Raw genomic sequence first — 26068 nt, 5'->3', positions numbered from 1 at the left:
AGCAGCTGCCACCACTCAAGGAGCTGCCAGCACCCTGGCACTGTGGTTACATGCTCCTGTGCCGAGCAGCCACAAGCTCTGATGTGCTGCTGGGCTGTCCTTGCTGCTGTCTCAGTGGGGAAATAGGGTGTCTCTTGATGAATGAGCCACAAACGGGGAGGAGGATGGAAGAGGAAACCCTTATTCCAAACCTCTGTATGGTAGGATCCTCTGCCTCCTTGCCCTTGGGTGCCCATCCATCCCATACTGCACTCCCAGGGCTACAAGTTCTGAGGAAGCTACCCATCCACCTATTGCTGTTGAATAAAGAACCCCAGAAAACAGCAGGGAAAGCCAAGGCTTTGCTGGCCCAGGACATCCCAGCCATTCAGTCTGCCAAATCTTCTCTACCTTGCTCCAGTGGTGCAAGCTAGACTGTGAAGACAGTTATCTGCTTACCGCTTTGAGCTCCCTGTCATGGAAGAAGTGGGGCAGCACAAAGCGTCGCAATGGCACCGTCATGATCAGGACAAAGGGGAAGGCCAGGGATGCCACTGTAGATTTCACCACCCAGAGCAGCACGATGCAGGCCAGTTGAATGCAGGTGAAGAGATTCATTCTCCAGGTCTTCACCTAGGGAGGTAAATCCAGTTAAGAACACATTATCCTTCCACACATATTAATAAAGACCAGACTGGCAAAACATAACCCTTCTGCATAGGATAGTACAGTAACACAACAATGCCGCATGCTCTACCTGCTTGTAGACAGAACTCCCTAATACATCAGGCTCTTTGCAACCCAGCAGCATAGCCACTTGGCAGTACAGTGTCCCTACACCCACTCAAGCAATGCATCACTCCTATAATCAGCCCGTCCGTACAATATCCTGGCAATACACTCCTGCGTGCAGCCTATCAGCATACTGTCCTAGCGTTGTATCACCTCTGTGCATGGATTGCACTTACTTCTTCGCACAAACTTGCAGCCAAGGGGGAGCCCAAGCATCACTCTAGCAAAGCACCATCTTCCTCTCACCTGCCTCTCTGCTCCTCATTACCTGGTTCCCCGCAACCTGCCTTTGCTCACCTTGACAACATAGATGTGGTCAGGGTGGTGCTTGGATGGCATGAAGATCAGGAGCAGCCGCTCGTAGAGCTGGATGCCAGTGAGCGAAGTAACCCCCATGTAAAGGAAGATGCCGAAAAGCACAGCCAGCGGGATCTGCCGCAGCATGTTCCCCATCACAATGGACAGACCTGCACAGAGAGAGCTCAGGGCATGGTGTGTCTCATGCCCACATGAGCCCCGCCACAAGGCACCTTGGCCTCTGTCCCTCTCCCGCCTCCTGCCTGTCTGTCCTGAGGTGCAAGGGAAAGGAAACTCAAGAGGGGTCTAGCTGGAAGGGCTGCACAGATGGACTGGCCATGGGGCGGTTCTGAAGGCTGCCAGAGGAGAGCTGAGTGTAGGTGGGGCAGTGCTGTGGTGAGCGGGCACAGCGCAAGCTGGCCCGTGGGGCAGGGGCACTGCCAGGAGATTCAAGTCGTCAGCCCTTCACTCCTTCACCCAAGCAGAGGCTTACCGACGAGGGCAGCAATAAGCACGCCGGTCACACGCTGCTCCTTCACCTCCTCGATCTTGGGCTTCTCTCCTGGTGCGATGGCCTTGCTCATGACCGTCAGGGCATTGACGTGGGTGACAGAGCGCACTGTCGCTGCAGTCAGCCAGGGCAGCCCAAAGAGTGCACAAAGACCCCCCATAGTGCCAATGAGCAGCAGGTCCAGGTGGAAGCCAGAGCCTTTCAGCAGCTTCCTCTCCTTCTTGCTCACAATCAGCCTGGGAGGAAAAAGAGCCTGGGTCAGTGACAGGCCCAGCCCAGTGCCCAGGGACAGCACTGTGGCTGGGGACAATGTTCACTCCCCGGAGAGAGCAAACATGGGGACAAGGAGGTAGCTGAGGAGAGGGACGGTGGCTGTCAACCTCAGGTTAGAGGTTTCCTCCTGTGCTTGGCTCAGGCAGGTCTCCACCACACTACACGCCATGAAAGGAGCCAAGAGACGATGGGAGAACCCAAGAAGGCACACTCTGAAACGGCCAGGGTCTGGCCCTTGCTGTCCCACTGGGACACCAAGTGTATCTCCACACAAATGGCACCAGCACCCATCCCAGCCTTGCCTGCCTAGGGGTTAGTGATGGTTGGCATTGGGGGGGGAGGTACTCACGTAGTGATCTGTGTCTCCATGAAGATAAGAATGAAGACCAGGAGGGCAGGGATGGCAGAGGCAAACATCATCCACATTGGAAAGGTCCCACTGCTGCCCATGGGGTGAATGAACCAGCCACGCTTGTGAGGAGATGTGACCGACAGGCCAGAAGGGACATTCAGCTTCTGGTGGTGTAGCCACAAAACCCAGCAGTTACATACCAATACACACATGCCCATGGCCTCACACAGGACTAGCCTTGATCCTCCTTGTCTCCCTGGTCTGAATGCCTCAGATGATGGGACAGCCACCCTGACCTAACATGGGCCTGCCTCATTTCCTATTTGAATTCCCTTGGTTTTTGTCCAAGAGCCCAAGGAAATATCTCCCCCGGGGAACCTCACCCCCATGTCAGTGCCTGCAGACCATGGTTAAAATGCTCCTTGACCTCTGCTTGGACAAATCAAGTGTCCTGAACTGCCTACGCTTCTCTGAGGTGGCTTTCCAGACTTCCCAAGCCTTTTCTGAGACATTTTTCAGTATTGTTTTTGCAGTGTGGACCCCAGAAGTGGCCACATTCTGTGGAAATGACCTCACTCTTATCATGTTCAGAGGGAATATCACGTTTGTGCTCCCATCAGAGACCACACAGACTCCTAGCTGTACATAGTCCCAACTCTGCGTTCACAAGCATTTGAACTCTCGGCTCTGCACTGCTCTACAGCTGCCCTTGCTGTCTGCGTGAGCGCTGCAGGGAGAATTTATGATTGCAATTTATGTTAATCAGCATAAGTATGAATAATATTCCTGGAATGCTTGTTCTTGAGCTAAGCTGTGTAACTAAGTACCGTTTTCTCAGAAAGCTTTGTACATATGCTGAGTTAATACTGAAATGATAATGCTTTTGATATTAATTGTAGAAGTGTAGAAGGGTATGAAAGGGATGTAACAAAGTGCATGATTTTACTAACATCTGATAAAAACAGATTTTTCATTGAAATTTACATGCATAAAATGCGTTTGGATTCCATTAAGCCTTGGGCTGCCTTGACAAAAAGCTTGCATGCTGAACAGGAACTACCTTTCACCCGCTCCCCAATGTTAGTTGAAAAAAAGGAAGAAAAAAACCACAACAAACGAAACAGATATAACTACGCATCTATTAAAAAAGGGGGGAAGTAGGGAAAACTGAGATGGGTTGGTTTGATAACATATAAGTTTGTGCATAAACTGGGAAAGAGATCATTGTGTTTGACATAAAGTGATCAAAATATTTAGTAGCCAATAATCAAGGAGTATAAATATGTTCAGTACTAAACCCATGACAAGTACCCCACTGAAACCACTCTATACGCCACCCACTTCAGTGTGCATAATCAGTTTATGTCTTGTTGACTGACTCCAAGTTTTCAGAGTTACAAACAAGGAATTAACTGCACTGAATCTCCCTGGCCCCCTAAAGCTACCTCTACTAACAGCTGGAATACCAGAGGGATACCAGGGGACTCCAGTCCCTGTAACTCTGGTCTCAGTCTCAGCAAGACCCTTGGAGCTTCCCCTCAGCGTGGGAGTGAGGATGAGGGGAGCGTCTTTGTTTGCTTTGTGCTATTACGACTGAAGTGGCAGGAAATACAAATCCCTCATTGCACAAGGGCAGCCCAGGGTGCCCCAGGGATCACTGCTGGGCTGCAGGAGGGGCTCTGAAAGCAGTGCTGGCACCTACCTGCGTGTATGTGTCAGTGATGGTGTAATCCACCAGCACCATGACCAGGATGGAGATGGGGATCCCGAAGTCTCCGATGATCCGCCGAGCCTGCAGAGCAAACACCCTCACTGGCAAAGGGAACGGGCTGGCCACCCTGCTGCAGGGAGCCTGTGGCAAAGTGAAGCCCCAGATGGGGCCAAGCACCACTGCAAACCTGAGTGCTGCTGATGAGCAGAGCAAGGGAACCCAGCCTTGACCCATGGGGCCGTGCATGCCACTGCCCATATAACATACAGCCCTCCAGCCACTCTTAAGTGACTGGCTAATTGCTCTTACTGCCTTATTTGGCTGGTGCTCCAGGTATTACACAGATGCCCTCCATGAAGAGATATGTCCAAAGGGAACAAGCTGTAAGCTCTCCCCCTCTTATATACTAATTTAACAGACTTGTATCCAGCCAAAGGAGCTTTCCCAAGGACCAGAAGACTTTCCAGCAAAGCTCACTGGAGCAGGATAGTGCAGATACCATCATCAACAGCGAGCTCTGGTCTGCAGCCTAGGCCAGCCTACCATCCCTTCTGCATGGTATTTAAGGGATTGCTGGTGTTTCTTTGGCAGACAGTCCAAACGCTCTGGAGAACAAAGGTCTGTAGCAAGAATCATTATTTGTTTGGCACATCCCTTGTCCTTAACAAACAGCTCCCACAAACTTCTCACCTTTCCTCCTAAGAAACGGCTGTTCTTGAACTTGCGCATAAAGAAAGCAATGAAGAAGGTGCCTAGCATGAGGATGAGGGAGAGGAGAGCGGTGTTGGGCTGCATCCTGATTCCCAGTGACATTGCATCCGCAGAGAGCATGCTGGCATTCAGGCCGCTCTGTACGTGTGGTGGGTAGAACTTCAGCAGAGGGTGTTCTGCAAACACCTGGGCAGGTGAGAGAAGCAGCAGGCACTGTCACCACAAGGAGGGGCAGGGGGCACTGTCACTACTGGGGGCAGGGGGAAGCGGAGGTGTCCTGCTCTGTGGAGAGGTGAGGGTGGTAGATGGTGGGCGCGGACAATCCCAGCATCCGTCACCTCGCCTCGCAACCTACCCAGCTGGAGAGGGCTGGGGAGAGAAAAGTGGCCCCTCTTTAATGCCTCCTGCAGGAAGAGAAGGGGAGACAGACGTTAGGGCTCGTTCTGCCAGCCTCTGTGCTGGCACAGGGGCCAGCTGGGCTGGGGCATGAGAGGCCAGCAAAGAACTGCTCTGCAGAACGCCTAGGAAAGCTGCGGCTGAGCTGGCCCTGTTCCCCTGCCTCCTGTATGCTAAAGCAGCAGGTTCCTGGGGGATCGAGAGATGCGGCAGCCCATCTCCCTGGGGAAGGTTCACCTTGTACAGTTTGTAGAAGGTCTCGTAGATAAAGATGAGGGAGATGAGGAAAGCAAAGATCTCCTGCGTGAAGGGCGAGATGTAGCGCACCAAGAAGCTTCCCTCAGCTGCCACGATAATGAAGATGAAGACGATGAGCCACAAACCAATCCACACTCTGCCTGTCAGATACTCAATGCCTTGTGTCTGGCAGAACTGAAACGGAAAGGGGAAGGAGTTACTCGTGGCTCCTCAGGCTGCTTTGCACATCCGCTCCCCATGAAGATCAAAGACTCTCCTGGAAAAAAGCATCCACATCTGCTCAGGCATCCAGCACAGAGACAGAATTCAGGGCTGGAGTCATAGGTAAAGTTACAGACTTTGCATTAACACCAGCCAGCTCACACCAAGCAGGTCTTTACAACTCCAGTCTTTGCAACAGTACCTCCTTCACTCTCTGCTGAAGTCATCCTATGCATGATGCTCCGCATCCCACCCATATGGAGGTGCCATTACTCAAACACAGCTCTCCACTGCTCCATGCATTCAACAGCACAAGCCTGCTCCCTGTAAAGGAGAGCCTGAGCAGCCTGCTATGTCCCGCAGAATAAAGGCTACATTAGCTGGGTCACGATCTCAGACAGTGCCTTGTGTACACACAGTTGCATGTGTGTGTAGAAAAGCCCCCGGCTGTCACCACAGAACAGACCATCTCTACTGCCTCTGCTCATCCACACAGAGCAACACCAACTACTTTCAGCACAAATCACATCCCTCCCTTTGCAGCCTTCCTCAGTACCACCACAGACAGTGCCCTCACACAGGGCCCTCACACAGTCACTTTGTACGCAGTGACTGGGCAAAGCAAAAGCAGGCAGTGAGAAGTGCAGTCACAGGAGAGCAGAGAAATTCCCACTGCGCAATGGCATCACCAGCTCCAAACTCTTGACACCAAGGTGAAAATCTAGCTGTAGGAAAAACCATGCTTTAAAAGACCAGACATGCTAGGAATCAGAAAAAAAAGTAGGATTAGACCCACTACTTGGAGGTACAGTGACATAGGGAGACTTTTAAGAGTGAAGAGGTCATGCTACTTGAGAAAGAAACATGTCCATCTTGTCTGGCCAGGATATCTCCGCACATACCCTTGGCCTCATCCTGACAAGTGGGAGTAATGTACGTGAGACGTCCCAAATGGGTGGTACACTGAATGTTTTTGGGTTCCCATACAAGGAAACCTGGACACAAATTAAAGTTGTGAAATGGTGTTCAAAGGAAGCCCCAAAACCAAGAAAGTATTATGGACCAGTGTTTTAGGATGCAGCTAACAAGTGCTCATTGTGCCAGGATAGGCTGCAGCATGGGGCTGGGGGACAATGCTCCCTCATGGTCAGCAAGTAGAGTGCTGTTACCACTGTCACGCCTCAAGGGGGTCAGCCCGCAGGATACAGCAACAGGAGGCAGAAGTCCCTAAGGTATGACCTGCAAAGGGTCAGCAGAGCGAGGGCCAGCCCAGGCCAAACTGAGGGCAGCTTGGCAGGACCCAAGGAGTCCACAACATCAAAGATCGTTTGGAGAGCTGAAGAAATGTCAGCTGCCCTCTTCAACGCAAGGGCAGAGCGAGCAGGTGCCAAGCACGGGCACTGCCTCACATGTACCTTGTAAAAAGCTTCTTCAAACACCAGCAGAGGCCCTGAGAAGCCAATGACCAGGAGCGGCTGGGCTCCAAGCAGGGAGAAGAGGACCCCTAAAACCGAGGTGGAGATTATCAGCTCGGAGACCCCCATGAGACCCTCAGTTTTCTCTCCTGGGAAAGAGAACAACATGTGAGCGTTATAGCCTGGACACAGGCACCGTCACCACAGGCAGGCAGGCTGCAGACACGGCTCCAGGCGGAGGAGGCAGGTCCCCATCCCATCAGTCAGAGGTCCCCTGCATTGGGCAGGGAGCACAGAGGGAGCCCAGGGAGCCGAGGCTGGATAGGCCAAGCGGCAGGGAGGGGACAAGGCAGCAGCCGAGGCACAGCGCTGCCGCTCTCCCTGAGTGAGCAGCATTGAAGCCCACCCCAGCACAGCATCACACAGACACAGCCAGTGTCCCAGCGTGCAAAGAGCAGACCAGAAAGCAGGCCCATTACCTAGGAGTCCCCCGAAGGTGATGGCAGGAGAGAGAGCAGCAAAGTAGATGAAGAGAACGGCCGCGAGACACTGGCTGTGCAAGGCGTCTCTGATGTCACTGAGGTATTTGGGGTACCTGCGCTTTATGTCCCGAACCAGACCTCCAAAAAATATCCCGGTCCGCTTCAAAGGGTCGTCCTCAGCTTCCTCCTCTTCCTCCTCAGCTTTCACTTCACACAGCTCTGGGGGTGCACGGAGGGCAGGGCTTGAGCAGGGGAATGCAGGTCTGCCCTTGGGCAGTCCCTCTCCCCCATACCTCGTGGATACCCTCCTTCAGCAGCACTAACAGGGTGGGGCCCCTGTGACTGCACATCCCACTGCTTCCAGCTGCCCCCAGCTGCCCGAGCCACCCACAGCCACTGTCCTGCCTCCCTGTGCCCCACTCCCACTGCCCACTGCAGGAGCCAGGCCCTTCTCATCCCTCTGCCAGGCTCTGTGATTGGGGCATGCAGAGCACTAGCAACAAACTCTTGCCCAAACGTGAGTGGAGAGACCTTTGGCTTCCTGGACAGCCCCCTCCTTCATGGACTTCTGCTCCCTCTCCTTCCTCTTCCTCAGCAGCAACTTCTGGAAGGTGGCAATGGATTTGAGCAAGTCTTTCCCCTCCACCTCCGATGGGGGGATAACAATGCTGCAGTCCAAGAACTCGTTGATTGCGTTCAGAAGGTCTTGACGGTCATCTGCCATGTATGCAGCCTCATGGAAGTGCTGAGAAGGGCAGGGAAAAAGAGAGAGGAAGAAGGCTTAGACCAAGACTGCACCCAGCTACCTACAGCCTGGAAACACAATGATTGCTGTGACCATACAGTAACATCCTGCTCCCTCAACCCACTACTTGTCTCACTACTGCCACTCTGTGACCCACGCTCCTGAATCCCTCCTCCCTGTCCTTCTACTCAATGGTCCTCACCTAATCCTAAATCTCTCCTCCCTTCCCTATCCATCCTTTCCAGTGGTCTTTCCACTGGTCTTGCCCAAGATCATGCTCCTGCAGCATCTCTGCCAGCTGCACACTCTGCCAGACCACAGGCTGCCTCTCATGGGACCTCTCCATCAATCAAAATCAGATCTGTGCTTCCCAGCTAGCCTGGTGCCTCTTGTTCCCCAGGCTAGATGATATACCTGGCCAGCCTGTGCCTCTGTTCACACCAGATCACTGTGGGTGCATCAGGCCAAGATCCTTCTCCATACAAGCTCTGCATACCATTGTTGGGTCCTGAAGAACTCTCATTCAGAGCCCAGCTCAGAGATGTACCAGAAGCCAGGCACCACAGAGATGAAAGACTTTCCCCATTCCTGCAGCTCAAAATCACAACTCTGCAACAGATGGATGTCCTCCTAGTCTGATCTTGGGTTTGTTTTGAGGGAGAAGCTAGTGGAGCCCTAAAGCACTGCAGGTAAAGCACAAGAACCAGGACCTGAGCAGGGAGCATAAGAAACTCTCATGAGTTTCCACATAGGAGAGGGAGAGAAAATAGGAGTCCACAGCATGAGGGAAGCCATGCAATGGAAACCAGGCAGAAAAGGGGAGTGTCCTAGTTTCAGCTGGAATAAAGTTATGTTTCCTCCTAGCAGCTGATATAGTGCTGTGTTTTGGATTTAGTATGAGAATAATGTTGATAACACACTGATGTTTTAGTTGTTGCTAAGCAGTACTTACAGTACTCAAGGACTTTTCAGCTTCCCATGCTCTGCCAGGTGCACAACAAGCATAGCCAGGACAGCTGACCCAAAGTGGCCAAAGGGCTATTCCATACCATATGACATCATGCTCAGTATATAAGCTGAGGGGAGCTGGCCGGGGTGCAGGGACTGCTGCTTGGGGACTGGCTGGGCATTACTTGTCCCGTGGTGAGCAACTGCATTGTGCATCACTTGCTTTGTATATTATTATTTTTATTATTATTATTACTAGTACTATTTTACTTCATTTTATTTCTATTATTAAACCGTTCATACATCAACCCACAAGTTTTCTGACTTTTACTCTTCCAATTCTCTACCCCATCCCATTGGCAGGGGAGTGAGCGAGTGGCTGTATGGTGCTTAGCTGCTGGCTGGGGTTAAACCATGAGAGAGAGATACTTCTGACAGCAAGGACAAGATGACAAGGAGAGGACTCCAAGAATACCATGAGGGGACAGCACTACTGCAGATAGGCAGAGAGGTGCTGGCAAATGGGCAGAAGCGCTGCATTGCCTCTGGAATGTGCCTGCAGAGAAGGGGCTGGAGGAATATGAACAAGTGAACAGCCTGTAAAGCAGGTAGGGGACAGCTAAGGTCCCTGCAGCACAGAGACTCCCTGGAGCCACAGCTTAAAACTGTAAGTGATATCATACTCTTCATGGCGCCAGCCACTGTGTAACCCTGCTATGGCCAGACCTGGCTGTGGCAGCTGGCTCCCATCTTCCAGCAACAGAGGCGCAGAGGCTCAAATGAGCAAGATCAGCCTGAAGTTGGAATATGGCACCTCACGTCTTCTGGCTAAAAGCAGTCTCAGCTGAGCCCTGTGCAACTCCTGGGAGGGATCTTTCACAGCTGGGAGACCTTGTTGCCCACAACCCCCCTGCTCTGAGTGGACCTTTTAGTCCCCAGTTCAGGGAGAGCTGTGCACTGGTGGCAGGACAGGCAGGTTTGTTACTCAGTTGTAGTTACATGACACCAGCCAGGAGGACCCCGTGAACCTCCAATTCTCCTATCCTGGATATACGCAGCAGATTCTCAGATTGTATTTTCTTTCCCTTTAATTCCTTACCAGGATAATTAATTTCACTTTCCTGCCATCTAGCCAGATGGGGGACTTCTAGCAGTGCACATGCTTGGCAGAAAAACCTTCCTGCCTCCTCATTTCTCCTCCTGAATGGATGTGCTCCTCTGCATGGATGTCCCAGCCATGGGACTCAGAAAGCTTCATCCAAACATCTGACAAAAGTCCCCAAGCATTGCTGGGTCTTTTTGTCAGTGTGGCCTGGGCCAGACGTCATTGTCACAGGCTCCACTCCTCTCTGTGAAACATCAACTGAACACAACTCCTCTAACCTTGGGCATTCCTTTGCTCCTGCTTTTACGTACGGTCCCTTTCTTTACCCAGCCAAGCACTCTCTGTCCCAGCCAAGTGTTTGTCCTACTCTTCCTTCTGTATTGGAGCATCCTTCCTTGGTCAGGCCAGGCTGCTCTTAAAAACCCCAGGTGCTCACATCTGCCCGGTCCACCTGGGCCTTTGCACAGCGTCTCTCGGCACTCTTGTACCAGGACTGACTTCTGAGTTGCTGCTGAAGCTCCCTCACCTGTGCAAGCACCACTACCCCTCAACTCCTCACCTTGTCAGACATGAGGGTGGAGATAGAGCGGCCAATTTCATGGTAGTCCATGCTGGCTTGGCTCGGTCCCAGCAGCACAAAGATGAATCTGACAGGAATTGGGACCTCCAAGACAGATTCCAGGAAGACTGCCTCATTTAGTCGGACGAAGGCCATAGTTGGCTGCTCCAGGAACTGCACACAACCTATGAGGAGGCAACGTTTTGAGCAGAGTTAATCTTTGAGGTGAGCTGTACTGGGCTGCCTTTAACAGTGGAAACAGGGTTTTTGGGGGTTCCCACGAGCCCTGCAGTCCTGTACTTGTCTCCACACCACTGACACAGCATTGAGCTTCATGCCAAGGACTGCTCTAAGTCCGCTCTTTACTGATCATTCCCAAGCAGTGCTACTTTCTTTGGCTTCCCAATTAGGCCATTCTTAATCTCTTACAGATGGGCTCTACTTACACTACAAGGGGCTAATTTTAAATCAGATGGTTGTTTTCCACTAAGCCACTGCCTTATGGAAGGAAGTCTCTTAAATGTTACTTTTATCAAACAAACTTCTAATCTCATCAAAGAATGAAATCAGGTTTGCTTGACATGACCTATTTCCCATAAACCTCACTGCTTGGCAATAATTACATTCTTATCCTTTAGCTCTTTATTAATTGAATCCCATATTAGCTCTGCCATTATGTTGGCCAGGAAGGATGTCAGGTTAAGCAACCTATAGGTACTGGATCGCTGTCCTTCCCTTCTTGAGCATGGATGCTATGAGCTTTCTTCTGTTTTTCTTGTATGTTCCCTGTATTCTTAGACTTTTTTTTTCAGATGAAAATGAGCCAGTTCTCTAAAGACTCATAGGTACAAACTGCACAGTTTGTTTTACAATGTCCTCATCTCACCAATGCTTGGCAGCCTCTTTGGTTCCTAACAGATTGGGAAGTACTCCCGCATCCTCCGGCACACCAGCCGCTTCCTTCCCATACCGAACACAAATGTTTATTGAATACTTGTATTTCTCTGGCATTATTACTGATCTTTCTGCCATCTGCATCCAGCAGAGAGCTGTGTTCTGTGTTAGACTGGCAAATCTGGGCCACCCGAGCAGCCAAGTGAATCCCAAAACACAGCCTTACCTCAGAAATGGCCAGTGTTTAGTTATCTGAGTATTCAAAGTGCATTTATGAAGCTGATTTGGCCTCATCATGGTTAAGTATCAGCTTGGTTGAGCTGCCAAGCCTCTTTGCCTGAACTTTTAACCTAGTGGATGGGCAATGACATTTCCTTTGCTTGTAATGTAGCTATGTTTGCTGAGGTATTAATGCCAGTGAAGTGCTGAGAAGGACTAGTCTTGCGGTCAGAAGGCACCAAGCCCACTGATGCTTGAGCCTGCCTGCTCACAGCCCTCTGGTACAGAGAAATACCTCCTGGCAGTGCTACGGCCAATACCTGAGACTTGCCACCAGCCAGGCCTGGCTTCCATAAACTCAAAGCTCCCCGGCACACACAGCCAGCAACCAACAGTGGCCAGGGGCAGGGTCCAGCTGCTGGCGAGGTGTGAAGAGGCCAGACGGGGGCAGTGATGGTCAAAGGACAGTGTGAGGCCTGATAGCAGCCAGTGCCTGGCCATCAGTCCCTTGGGCACCACTTACCCACTTTGGAGCTGCAAAATGGGATGTTCTGGTGAGCCTGGTGGGTCTTTCTCCTCTAATCTGGGCCCCAGCTCCCAGCAGCAGTGTCTATCAACCTCTAGATCTAGGAAAGGAACTACCAAGCACCCCTGACATTTACCACAGACAACCAAAACATGCATTGTCACCAAAGGACAGAGCATACAAGGCTGCCTCCCCAGTTGAACTTTGGGAACATGGGCAAGATGATGAAATACTCCTCAGGAGGGAGGGCACAGACAGCTGGAGCCTGACAAGGATCTCAACTGCTCTCTTTTGGCTCCAGGGGACTTTACATCCTGCCTCTTACCCACAAGGACCACTGTGGCCTCTGCATCTTCAGGGATCTTCTCCATCAGCTTCAGGTATTTACGGTGGCCCTCAGAGTTATGGAGATGTGGGTTTTTCTGCTGGGAAAGAATACAAACAAGTAAGGGTGGAGTTCCCATGCCTTGGTATCCCTACACAGACTTGTACCCCTCTGGTATATCTGCAGCCAGGATTGCCTCGACTGCACGCCTGACACCCTACTTCACAGGCAAGGCACTCTCACAGCAAACAGCCACCCTGCAAGCACCAGGGCTGTTGCTGCCATTGCATGCTCAAGCAGACATTTGCATACAGCACGAGGCTGAAATTAGGTCCTGAAATCATAATGCAGTGACCTGATTTCCAGCACTCCAGGTGATCCAGAGGAGCCCAGCCCTTGCAAGTACGAGGCCCCTATGAAGGAGTCCAGAGGTGGGCACCAAGGGCTGCCACCAGCCAACAGTTGTCCCCAGGGTGTGGAAAAAAGAAGCAGTAACCCCCTCATGTCCCTCTCACCTCCTTGCCCTCGGTCTCATGTGTCTTGGGGTCAGCCATCTCGATGCGCTCTTCCCCCATGAGGGGCATGCAGGTGTCGGTGGTGTGGTTATGGTGGTGGTTCCCCACGATTGAGTTCATGCTGGAGCTGGAGTGGTTCCTTGGGAAGAAGCCCTCCTTCTCATCATTGGGGTGGCTGAGGGGAAAAGCAACAGCCATGAGGGGACCTGCTTCTGTGCCACCTGGGGCTCACAGACAACCCCTGAGCCCCAGCAGCCCTTGGCCATGTACCACCCACCTGTGCTTCAGCAGCAGGGCGCGCAGCACATTGGCTCGGTCCTCTGCTCTGATCTGGTCAGAGATTATCATGGTCTCCACCATGAGGTGAGCAATGCCAGGCAGTGTAGTCTGCTCCAGGTCAAGGAGGACAGCACCTGCCAGCAGAAGGGGGAAAAGCCCTGATCCTAGTGTGCAGCGCTCCCTGCCGCACGCACAGTCTGGGAAAACAGCCGTCCCACCAGGAGCAAGGCTTTGGTTGGGGTACAGATTCTCTCGGTTGAGAAATGCCCCAAGTCCTGATGTCCCATGTCATCTGTGCAAACCCTTGTCCCAAGAAAATCCAAAAGCTCCAAGAGGCAGTAGTAGCTCTGGTTCCTCAGTCTTGTTTTTGTCTCCCACCCTGACCAAACTTGATCCTTCACACCAAACATGGGTCAAAGAACTGCAGGCCCAGGCACCGCTGGGTGTCACAGCTGCCATGTGCCTGAAAGCAGCAAAGCACGGCAAGGAACCAACACAGGCACCCTTGGGCTAATGCAAACCCTGGCAAATGGGCTGCAGGACAGTTTGTCTCTGCAGACCCTAGACAAAGCCTGGACACAGACAATGTTGGAGTGTCTCTAGTGAGGGGCCAAACAGTGACAGAAGCTGTCCTGCAAAACCTGTCCCAGAGCAAGACACAAACCCTGTCCCACAGTTTCTGACTCACCGTGGGCAATCGTCTTCCTGAGCTCCAACAGGCTGCGGAAGGACAGTGAAGCCACGTGGGGTTTCCCCCACCTTGCTGTGTCCTCCTCCACATCCTCCTCAAACTTGATCCAGCGGGCCGTCTCCCTCCAGTGCATCTCCTGGTTCTTATCCACCACCAGCTCGTTCAGCTCCACAAACACCTAGTGCAAATTACAGTGAGGACGTGAGACTCCCCCGACACATACTGCTCTATCAACAATACATGGAAAACCTCAGGTTTGTTCTCAAGCTACCACTTGCTCTAAAACACTGCCTGAGAAAACCTGCCTTAGTTAACCAGAGGTTTGGTGAACAGAAGCAGCCAGAACAAGTATCACTGGCAGCATGGCAGGAGCTTCCATCAGCACATGGAGCAGCAGAGAGCTCCAAGTCAGATGGCGTGGGCAGAGGAGAGAGAATGATGCTGTGCTGCACCCCTCTTCCAAACTGGCAATTCTGCCCTCTGCCTGCTTCTTGATTTCCCCCCAAATTTCCAACACTTACCAGAGACAGTGACGTTACTGTGCTGCCACAACAGCACTACCACTTCTGTGACTTTTTATGTCTTTCCTAAGGTCGAAGCTTTGTGATTTCAAAGAAATCTCTGCTTTTATTGGAAAAAAAGTGTATTTTCAGCCCTCATGATAATGGATAAGAGCTCAAAATGTCACCCCCAAGGTCATGCAAAGAATTAAGTCTACTGAAACCACATTTATGACTTTATAAAGTGCCTGTTTCTAGTCCTGATTTATTGCTCCTGAACAAGTGTGGGAGGACAGCACATGGATACCTCATGGGGCTTTCTATCCAGCTTCTTCTTCTTCTTCTTTTTCTTCACAGATGGAGTTGATGTTAATTTTTTGCTTGTTCTGGTGATCTGACTCCGAGATGGTTTTTTCATCAGATGCCTCCTCACTCCAGGGTTATCTTCAAAACGGTGGCCTGAAGACATGGGAAAGGAAAAAGACCACCAGTGTGTATAGTGGAAACACACTGTCTGGCAGGGAAACACAGCAAGCCCACCCTTGTCTCATTAGCTTAAGCTATCAAACCCCTGGCAGCTGGAGCACTCACCATCATCCTCCAGGCCTTTGAAGATCCTTCTTGCCTCATCTGCCTACTTTCACCTCTTCCAGACATCTGACAGAAAATTCCTTCAAGAAGGCTTCCTCCCAGGCTATGCATACACTGAAGCATCATTGCAAAAGCTTTTATTCTTGGTACCTGAATAAGTGGGGCATGAACCATTCCCATACTTCCTCAATGAAAAGCAATCTGAAGCCTTGTCTGCACAGCTCCGCACCCAGACAGCATGGGCAGGGACCTGGCTGGGGCTCATTTCTCCCACTGGAGAAAGGCCTGGTGCTCAGTAAGCATAAAGGGCACTGAAGGGGAAGGATATTTAGCTGCTGCTCTGGGAGACACATGGAAATATCAATGACTGTTTTATTTAATTGCACAGTGAGACTGTAGGATAACAGTGCAGTTTGAGGCTGGCATGGAGGCTGGGCAGTTAACTCCAGCTATCGCTGTATCTAGATGATCTGCAGTGCTGCTGTAATGCCCTCTGAAAGGTCTGTTACAGAGTTCGGCTGGCTGAATCAAAGCTTCCTGAAGCCTCCAGAGAAGCTGTTGAGGCTGCATTACAGACCCATCACCAAGTTTCCAGTGCTGTTGGCTAGCCAGCACCCACCAAAACCTGGCCACAATTGTGCCAGCCCCTTCTGCAATGCAGAGAAACAGCACTTGGGCAACAGCCTGCCATGGAGAGTAGGTTTTCTGGACACTACCCAGAGACAGCAAGTGTATCTTCCTCAGCACAGGCAGCCCAAGAGGATGGAGAAAGCCTCAGAGCCCCGCTCCAGGATGGGCAGGCTACCTCAGGTAGATACGGAGTCAGGGGTTTTGCTCAGCTTCGGTCCATCAAGACTTGCTAGCCCTGCCTGTAAGGCAAAGCCAAGGTCTTCTCCCTGGGGGACCAAGGGCAGCTCTCCGTTGGGTGGGATGAATGTTCAGTCTCCATGTACCTTTTTGCACTTGGCTTCAACACCCACAGCTCTCAGGGCATGAGAAGTAGTGAAAAGCACTAGGCTTGATGGCCAAGGGGTCTCTTTGATGTTGCAGGAAAATATCTATGAATCTCTGGCATGGAAAGACACAGCCCAGCATCAGGCCAGGCATGCCACGGCCTTGCTTCTTGGAAATCTGGGTCGCTAAATTAAATATAAAATTAATCAATATTGAGCCTCAGGCCATTTTCCCCCATTGGCTGCCCTGCTGATGCATATCCTGCTGATGGCTGGACTCCTCCCTGTTCCACTTATTGCACTGCAATGTCGATAGGAGCCAAAAACTGCCCACTGCTAGGAAGGTTTCTGGGAGCCAGGCACGTGTGGGGCTTCCTCGGACTTTTGCATGGATTTCTCAATTCCTGTATGCATGGCAGCCACTTCATTGCACTTGGTGTGGATTCGTGCATAAAAAAACAGGTGACCAGGCAGATGATCTTGGTATCTGGCACCTTTGCTCCAACCCCTGCAGCTTCTGATTCTCCCATGGGCCCTGGGACTCATTCTCATCATGTCCCTAGAAGAAGAGGGCCAGAGGATGCTCTACCCAGGAAGACAGAGTACACACCCAGAACACGGCAAGTCTCCCCCACATGGCAATGACAACCTTCCACGCAGTGCTTTTCAGCAACAGCCCTAGAAAGCACACACAGGTGTTCACCCTCAGCCACCAAATGCCTGGAGGACAGATAAAATGAAAGGAGACAGGTTTCCTGCCAGCATCTCCAGTGACTCCCACACTTGCTGACAGGGACAGGAGCCGGAGTGCTGCAGGCTCAGAGCAAGCCGGTGAAGGCACACCTCCAGAGCCCTACAGAAGAAAGGAGCAATCCACTTTGCTGCTCTCCCTTGGCAGCACTTGTGGCCACTGAGATGCCAGCTGTGGGAGACAACTCATAGGAGGAGAATGGGCTTAATTTTGGAAGAGGCCACTGGCTTTGGGAATCCCATGCAGAGCCCAGCTGAGGTGCTCCTGACTGCTCTACAGAGAGCCCTTCTGTGTCCCATTAGATCAGTGCTTCCCCCAAATGAAAGTCAAGCTGAAGAGAGCACCTATGTCTACAGTCCTTACCCAGGACAGGACCTCAGACTGAGACCAAAGGGTAATGTGCCCAGGGCATAGCTCTGCCCTCCTTGCTTGAAGCCAAACTCCCCAGGGTGAGATGAAGCAGCCAAGGACAGCTCTTGCTGTACCTCCTCTCCAGTGCTTCCCAGGAGTAGAGCACGAGACAGTGACAATGTCTGAGGACTGAGCATGATTCCTGTGGTGGTTCCACTACAACGAACTGGTTTGTCACCCTCCCACACAGGATCTCCTACAGTCTCCTCCTGAAGATCTTGCCATGTTGGCTTCCAACTGTCAGATTTCTTGGGATGACCAATTTCGTTTTCTGCCAGCTTAAATCTGAAGATGGCAAATATGACTTTGCACTGGTTAAAGCCTTCCCACAGAGTGACTGTGCTAGTTAGTCCAACCCAGCGGGTGACTGCCTTCGATTCATGTGTTAGCTCCCACTTCCCTCCTTTCATTGCCCTCTGTCCTCAAGCAGGAAGCCCAGAGACATCAAAGTAGATGTACCAGTACTAGAGAGCAACTTGCTAGCCCAGCATCACAGGGATGGTGCACACTTCCCAGGTACCACAATGATTAAGTTATAGCAAGAAAAAAAGAGATTGAAAGCCCATGTCTTGGAATATTTTAAATTAGACTAAACAAAATGCTTATCAACTTACAATAAGCCACAGTCCTCTGCTGGCTTCTGAAAAAAGCTACTCCCTTGCCCTGCACAGAACCCAAGTCTCTCATGGCTGATGCTGAGTTCAATGCGATAGGGAAATCTGGACCCCAGCTCACCCCTGCTGCCATCTAGGTGTCCTGATGCAGCACCCTCCATGCTCTGAACACTAAAAGGAGAGCAACAAGACCAGCTCAGGTCCAACAAGGACCCTACTCTGCTCAAAAGCTATTAATTTCCTCTGGATCTGGGTTGGTCCTGAAAGAGGTACTGCCATGGAGTAAATAGCTGAGCAAGTGGCACTGGCTGGATGTGAGCTGGCTCTGCACAGAACTGACTCCGGTGTCTCTGCCATCTCTGCCTCTGCCATATCTCTCTGCAGGATTAATCCACAGTGTGAATTCATTATGCAGAAATAATTAAGAGTTGACTATACAGTACATCCTATTTCAAGCACCTGCATTATTAGCTGTAGCAATCAATAAATGTGTTAACTGCTAGCAAGCAAAATTTCCCTACTTTATAAGTGACGCATATCACACCTTGCAGAAGTGATCTGCCCCTTCTACCTTCCCAAGAATAGCCATCCTTTCCCGGATGAACTTGGTGCAACTTCTCACACTTTTAATGTACAGTTTGCTCAGCTCAGGACAGCTGATGGAACCAATTTACTCCAGGTTTCTATTTTGAACTTTGCTGCTATTATACTGCCTATCAATTTACAGTAACAGGTAGCAGACCCAGCCAGAAGCAAATCCCCAGTTGCTGGTCCCTGCAGAAGCACATGGAGAGACATTTCTTCCCTGAAGCGTTGTAACGATGGACCAGCTGAGAAAACGAACATGATGCTAGGACTGGGAGGCAGGTGTCATTGAGTGTTTTGCCTGAGATCGCACAGAGAGGCTGTAGCAGAGCCAGAAACTGAACCAAGGTGTCCTCAGTCCCTGTTGCAAGCACGCTGCCTCACCACTCCTGCATGCAAAGCCAGTAAGCGGGCTAGTTCTGGGGCCACGCCACCCTCCTGTGTGCGCTCCTAAAATCCCTTGAAAAAATTAGACCACGATCTGGGTGAGGACATTTGGGCAGCTGTCACAGAGCTATGGATATGAACAGTGTCACTCCCAGACTGACATGAAAAGCCACCTTTTAACTGTGAGTTACCACCATCTGCTGAGGAAGTACCACTTGTGTAGGTGGGAGTGAGGCTCCGGTTTCTGTGCGGTCCCAAGGACAGCCCAGAGACCCAGCTCAAGAGATGAGCAGGTTTGGAAACAGATGTGGAGAACAGAAAGACGATCTTCCCTCTCAGGATTCCTATTCTCTCCTTCCTTGCTTTTCCCACTCTCGCTTCCTTCCTCTTTTCCCCCTTCCAGGCACCGCGGCCAGTCTGCCATTAGCTAGTTTCACAGCCACGCTCAAGCCTGCAGACACAGGGACTAGGTTATTTTTCCCTCTGGGCATTAGGCTATGGTGCAGAGCCGAGAACCTGATACCCAACGCTGCTGTCAGATCTGCAGCTCAGCTCAAATTCCAGCAAACAGAGCAGCAGCACACTGTCACCTTGTGTCACAGATGGAAGGGGAAATGTCTCTGTCCTTATACACACCTCGGAGCAGCTGCATTTTCTCTGGCCGTGGCATGGGCCACATCCTGATAAGCACAAACAGCAAGATGCAGCTGCCTCCAGAACTGCTCAAGCGAGACACACAGAGGGAAGCACCTCAGCACTACAACACAGATCTGTACAAAGACCTTGGACAGATACACAGACACCAGACAGCTCCTCCAGTGGCCCCAGGCACACAGAGGGGCAGACCATACCTCCTCTAAACCAGAAGACCAACCTGACACAGAGAGGGCAGACAGCAAACGCAGGGTGGGGGATACACACTTTAGCCAGGGGCGCTGATCTATGCAAGCATGGGGTCACTGCTCCAGTACTTACAGGTGGGCTCCCCGCCTGGGTAGCCCAGATGGTTTCTGATGGCCTCCCATAAATCATAGTCTTCAAAATTGAAGGCAAATTCATCAAAGTCTTCATAGCTGAGCGAGTTGCGAATGCAGGTGCTTATTGCTACCTCTGGGCTGCTGCCCGTCTCCGAATCCTTTGCTGTCTCCTCTCCCTCTTGAAGGGTTGTCATTTTGTCCTTGCGAAGGTCAGAGGTCATGTTCCATGAGCCACTCGCCTTCAGAGGGGTTGAGGTAGCCAGGCTGACGTGCAGAAAGCAAGCTGCCCCTGGAGGGGCTTCACCACAGCCCCAGGGCCAGCCCCAGTGCCTCGTTCCCCTCCTCACAGGGCATGAAGGTACCGGCTGCAGCAGCCCCTAGGGACTGACGAGGTCCCGGGAAGGCTGGCTCCACCCAGGGTTGCTTTTGTGGGGGGCTGCCCCACCAGCTCCTCGGGAGCAGGATCCTCACTCTGCCGTGGAGTCTTGTGTCGGCTGCCCAAGGACACAGCGCCGGTGGCCCAGGGACAGCCAAGCTGTGCGTGCAGCACTGCTTCTCTCCCTCACTCCCCTCTGGTGTCTCCCTCCCTCTCCAGCCTGCAGAGCAACCTATTGAATTCTCCATGTCCTCAGGCCCAGAGCGTGCATTTCCATGACGTCTCTTCTGTCTGCCCTCACGCAGCGCACAGGGGCAGTCCCCCTCCAAGGCACTCCGGAGGGGGCAGCTGCCTCTCTGCCAGGAGAGCAGAGAGGAGAGGCTCCTCACCTCAGGTTTTCTGCGATGCCAGAGCTGGTGTGTCGCACAGAGGGCTGATCACTGGGAAAGTGTGTCAGGAGAGGAGAGAGCTGGGTCTCAGGGAAACACAGGGAGCCCTGAACCAGAGAGGACAGCGGGACAGGTGGAAGAGCAAGCATCTGTGGGGTGGGTGTGAGTAGAGGTGCTGGAAACATGGGGACCGGCACTGTGGACACTGCAAAGCTGACAGAGAAGAGCCAGGGCTGGAACAGCAGGGTCTGGGGGATAGGGAGGTGAGGACCACATCCTGCAGCAGGCTGAAGACCATGCCTGGAGCTGCTAGGGAAAAGGGCAAAGCAGGGAGAAGCATGGGACATGCACACTAGTAGCGTAGGCAGTGTTGCAAAGCCTCACTTTTCATGCCGTCCAAGTCAGCAGACGCCAGCATCTGGGCCTCGGCCTCATCCGTGGGGACACGCTGGTACGCCGCGCTCTCCAGCGTGGTCATGCTGCCAATGCACATCCTCTCCTTCAAGTCATAGGTAACCCGTTGTCCGCTTGCCACCTGGCCCCAGGGCTTGCGCTTCTCCCACCCACGAGACAGGCGTTCCCGAGGCCCAGGGAGGCTGTAGGAACCAAAAAGATGGACGGCAGCAAATGAAATGAGTGAGGATGGGCACTAGTCCCTCTCAGGGGCTGAGGTCCCTTGGCCTAGCCCTGACCAACAAGTCCCTGAGAAGGAGTAGAGCCAGGAGTCACCTGGCCTAACACTTAAAGGTTGCCCCTTCTGCTCCTTTCCCCCACTGCAGAGTGGGATTAGCTTGGGGGCCCACCTCTGAGTCAATGGCCTCATGGCCATCTGTCTCAGCCGAGCCTCTTGGGGCTTCCCAGCCTGCAGGTCAGCACAGCAGTTCAAGTTAGCTGGGAGGGAGGGTTCTCCATGTGTGCAGCCCAGTGCTCCCAAACCGGCACCCTGGGGATCCCATGGACCCAAGGAGGTTACAGGAGTCCCAGGGAGTGACTGTCCCACCAGGGACCAGCCGTGTTGCTCAGTCACTCCCTCCCCAGGCCCCATGTCCCCCCTGGCTCAGCAGGTGAGTTTAGGCTGGGCACAGCTAATACCCCCAGGGACAGCGTAGGTGCAGCGACACCAAACCAGGGAGAGTGGCAGGCAGCTCAGCACCACTCTCCTACCTGCTGACGGAGGCAGGGCCCTTGTCCTGCAGCAGGTCGGTGAAGCATGGCACAGGGGACAGGATGCCACACTCCTCTTCCACGTGGAACTGCGCAGGGGCCAGAGCGCTGCTGGACTCCTCCTCATCGCTGCCGATGGTGAACTGCAGAGACAACAGTTCTGACAGCAAGAGCCTAGGCAGGCAGCCTTTGCCCCAGTCCCTGAGGTGCAGATCCTCCCCATGTCCTCACCTCCTAGAACAGGCCATACTGACTTCCCCTACTTGCCCCATATCTTTGGACTGGCCATACTGAGCCCCTCCATATCCTATACACCCTAAGAACAGCCACATTGATCTCCCCCCCTGGGCCCTACACTCCCAAAATGGTCATGCACACCCTCCACAGCATCTACCCCAAGCAATGACTTATCTATCACTGTCCTCCAGTACCCATCTCTGCTAGGCAGAGACAAAACCACCCTTCCCACAATATTACACAGATACAACCTCTTCCCCCTGACCAGCACACTCCCATGACCATACACCCTGGCATTCTCCTGGTATCAACCCTCCCTCTACCTCCTCCCCAGCCTCCAAGCCCTGCCCAGGTAGGGATGCCCTAGCCTTGCCTTTGGTTTGCTTGGGGGCTCCAGCTTAGGGGACGTGTCCTTCCCACGAGCTTCGCCCTCAGACTCTGCAGAGATCTCTTTCTCCTGGGCTTCCTCTGCCTCAGATTCTCCCTCTTCCTCTTCTTCTTCCTCTTCTTCCTCCTCTTCTCCCCCCTCCTCGTCCTCCTCCTGGATGGTGGGGGTCACCTCTGAGGGGGGTACTGAGGTTTTCTTCTTTTTCCTCCTCCTTTTTTTCCTCCTGCTGGCACGGGGGGGCCTCTTTTGGAACTTGAAGGCAGAAGGGAGGTGAGTGGAAAGGGGATGATGGATGTGGTGTGAGGTTCGGCGGTGGACTGAGAGAGAAAAAGAGAGTCAGGGGCAGGAAGAGGCTGGGAGGAACCTGCCAGGCGCCCCTCCAGGAAACAGCATGGTCTGGAGATCAAGGGCCAGGAAGGGCAAGGAGAGCCACCAGCCCGCAGGGACATAGCAAAGCTCTTTCAGTGATGCGGCAGGCTGTGTCCAGCCTGGGGTGGCTGGGGAGGCTGCCCCCATGCAGTGCCAAATCACCCTAACACAGCTCCACTGCCCTGGGGAAGGCAGAACTCCTCTCCCAGTGCTGCCAAAAGCCATTCACATGGCTCTGCAGAGCTGTGGTGGCCTGCCAGAGGCACCATCCCCTTCCTAAACATGGGGAAACGTTTCTCACATTCTCAAACAAGCATGATTTGGGCCCTTTACAAACATTTCTTTCCTGCAGAGTGTTCTTTGAGTTAAACAGATGTGTCTTATTTATTCTTCAAGGCTTTGACAGCAAGGCCCTCCTGCATACCAACAGGAAACACAGACCAAGCCTTTCAGTGCAGATGCAACCTAAGTCCACATCCCAGGTGCTATGAGGGCTTGTGCCTACCAGCCTCTGAAATGGAGGTTCAATTAGGAGGCCGTCTTTTAAAAACCAGGGTAAAAAACAGGGCAGAAGGACTTTTCTTTAAACTAATCTACAAAGAGAAATTCATACAGGCTTGACCTGGGTGTCGTGGGAATTATAGAGTGAGAAGAAATTAATGGCATTTCTGAGCCTTCACTCAAAAACAACCATAATGCATCACGCAGAGAACAAGGTAAGCTCAGCATCTCCCTGCGAGAGAGAGGAAAGCCATTTCTGCCAGGTCTATCTGCAGGCACAAAGCCTCCCATAGACAGTCTGCAGGATGCACAGATCCTGGGGCTGCACCCGGAGCAGCTGAAATCACAGGGGCACCAGCCACTTCGCAAGGGGGCTTTGCTCAGCAGCTCTTCCTGAGGAATTGTTTCCAGTCTGTTTTGATTTGGTTCCTTCCCAGCTTTCCTGTGACATGGCAGCAAAATCTGTTTATAGTGAAAACTACCTTCAAAGGGCATTTTCAATGGAAGCTGTAACCTTCTCCCTGGGATAGCCAGGCAGGTTCATTGTTCTGCTGTCATGTTTCCTTTTCTTTGGTTTCTCAAGTCTTTTCTCCCTTGTTTCCCCCCTTGGGAACAGCAGGGATATTTCACACATCCCCCTGGTTTGGCAGGAGAGGCTAGTGGCAAGATTAGAGGAGACTGTGAATGGTCAGACATCTGCAAATTGGAAAGAGTTTGGGCTCTTTATAAACACTTTTTCCTCCCAAGTGTTCTCTAGTTTTTTGTCATAACTAGATGTACCCTATTTCACTCACAGGTTTTGGCAGAAGGGCTCTCCTGCCCCGCAGCTGCACTGTTACGGAACACCACTCTGCATGCCATGGACAGGTCAGGCACAAATTTCTCATGTAAGAAGAAAGAAGGAAGGCCCCAACTGTACACTCATTGCTCCTTCTACAGCACAAAGCTGCTGGTGAGGACAAGGCCCATCTTTCCCTTCTTCTTGTTCACATCAGCCCAAGACAGAAACATTAACGTTTTAGATCAGAAGGAAACCAAGGCCTTGGGTTGCAGGGAAGGGCAGTGATGGTAAGTGGCTGATATGGCACAGAAGAGGGGAGCACTGCTCTTCACTCCTGCTCTCAGGACTCCTTGTGTCAACTGATCACGTCTCCACAGAAGTGGCCTGGAGGCGGGAAAAAACATACCTCTCCCAAACACAAAACGTTTCATGCCTCCCTCTTCTTCCTCCCTGTCCTACTACAACTCCTGTGTGCCCAGCCCCTGCCGTCCTTCCCTGCTCCTTTCCTTGCACCACCTGCCTGTATTGTAAGTTATTGCCAAACCAGCGTCCTAGAAGTTTGATTACACTTCTCAGTGGATTTGAGACAAGAGATACGAAAAAATAACTTGGATAGGGAGCCCAGAAGGAAGAGCCTACATATTAGGAATTCCTGGCTTTGAATAGGGCAGGAAACATTTCTAAACCCAGAGACCATTCACCTCCATGGGCTGGTATGTTATCTTTCCAAGCCTAATGACCTAACCAGATCTTCCAGCTTTATGGATACAAACTGCATAAAACTTCTCACAACCAGTGTTGACATAGCCCTAGATAAGAGGGATACATCAGTACCTCAGAGGAAAACAAGCTGGATTCTGACAAAGAAAGGAGGATTTTCCTATTAAGAAGAAAAACAATGCCCGAAACAGTACAAATTTCTAGTCAAATTTTCAAAGAAGCTTCTGCCATGCATGCTCAAGCAGATCATCCGTGTCCTCCAAGCCAACCCACACACCTGTGCACACAGGCAGAGCTTCTGAGCAGGTAAGTCCTACCAGCACAGAACAGGTATTCAACCCACAGCAAAGCTAGTAGCATCTTGCAGCCATGTGCACGAGTGACTGTGTGCTCAGGTGGAAAGCGTTATTTGAATGGAGCCTCTGTAGAGAAATGACACAAGCAGAAAGGAGCAGCTGGGGTGCACTACAGTAATAGACTTTTACTGGAAAACTTTTACAACAGCCATTGGAAATGAGTGGCCAAGCAGAAAACAGCCTGGTGAGGTACGTGGAACATAACGTTCCTGAGGTTGTATCCCAGCAAATCTAAGCTGGAAGATAAGAAGTATCTGACTGTGGAGAACCAGAGAGTGGGAAACTCTCCCAACCATTGCTACTTGTGTACCACACAAGCAGGCTGCTGGCCAGGGGCCTCTTCTTCCTGCCTTTCACTGCTGTTACTACAAGCTAACACAACCCACCTACACCAGGGAATAGCTTATGGCCACTCTTGAGGGCACACTCTCATTTTACAGCCAAAGGGAGTTTGGGCAGACTGATTGCCTTCATCATGGAAGGGCAGTTAGAGGAATAAATATGTTGATCAGAGGACTTCAGGTGAGATAGCTACTGCATTTTAAATTCACACCCCATTTTTATTTTGGAGTCCTTTCTTTGAGCACATAAGCCTGATGGTTTCGTGGTTGCTATTTAGAAATACACAGGCATGTCTGACTGGAGCCATCTGCTTTCAGACTGGGGAGGACAGCCTGGCTTCTGGCCATATTTGGATGTTTCTTTGCAGCCATATGGAAGAAAAATAGTTTCAAACTGGGAATTTCAATGTGGGGGAAGTGGCTGCAGAGGTCCCCGACACCGGGTGAGGAGGTGAGTGAACACCCTGGGCTGAGCTACGCTGCCACGTTGGCT

The 26068-nt window shown here is 51.8% G+C and overlaps 1 protein-coding gene across 4 annotated transcripts in view; it reads right to left on the bottom strand.

Annotated features, from left to right (window-relative positions):
* The window catches only part of SLC4A3 (solute carrier family 4 member 3), a 35345-nt gene that overhangs the window by 2116 nt on the left and 7161 nt on the right, over positions 1-26068 (bottom strand). For 2 of the 4 annotated variants that reach the window (XM_075093266.1, XM_075093267.1), the window contains exons 4-22: positions 22493-22824; positions 21883-22025; positions 21103-21314; positions 14992-15143; positions 14182-14362; positions 13492-13627; positions 13215-13389; positions 12700-12799; positions 10736-10920; positions 7910-8123; positions 7376-7597; positions 6897-7045; positions 5260-5454; positions 4606-4812; positions 3907-3996; positions 2202-2368; positions 1562-1815; positions 1069-1238; positions 439-612 (exon numbers count right to left, since the gene is read on the bottom strand). In XM_075093266.1, coding sequence (XP_074949367.1) covers positions 439-612; positions 1069-1238; positions 1562-1815; positions 2202-2368; positions 3907-3996; positions 4606-4812; positions 5260-5454; positions 6897-7045; positions 7376-7597; positions 7910-8123; positions 10736-10920; positions 12700-12799; positions 13215-13389; positions 13492-13627; positions 14182-14362; positions 14992-15143; positions 21103-21314; positions 21883-22025; positions 22493-22824 — 3458 coding nt within the window. The remainder of the gene's footprint in view (positions 1-438; positions 613-1068; positions 1239-1561; positions 1816-2201; positions 2369-3906; positions 3997-4605; positions 4813-5259; positions 5455-6896; positions 7046-7375; positions 7598-7909; positions 8124-10735; positions 10921-12699; positions 12800-13214; positions 13390-13491; positions 13628-14181; positions 14363-14991; positions 15144-21102; positions 21315-21882; positions 22026-22492; positions 22825-26068) is intronic. The other 2 variants (XM_075093269.1, XM_075093268.1) reach the window with 2 other exon arrangements.

The sequence above is a fragment of the Phalacrocorax aristotelis genome, chromosome 5 (assembly GCF_949628215.1).
Source record: "Phalacrocorax aristotelis chromosome 5, bGulAri2.1, whole genome shotgun sequence".
Taxonomy (NCBI): domain Eukaryota; kingdom Metazoa; phylum Chordata; class Aves; order Suliformes; family Phalacrocoracidae; genus Phalacrocorax; species Phalacrocorax aristotelis.
Note: the sequence above shows the minus strand (reverse complement) of the source record. Positions and strands in the feature narration are given on the sequence as shown.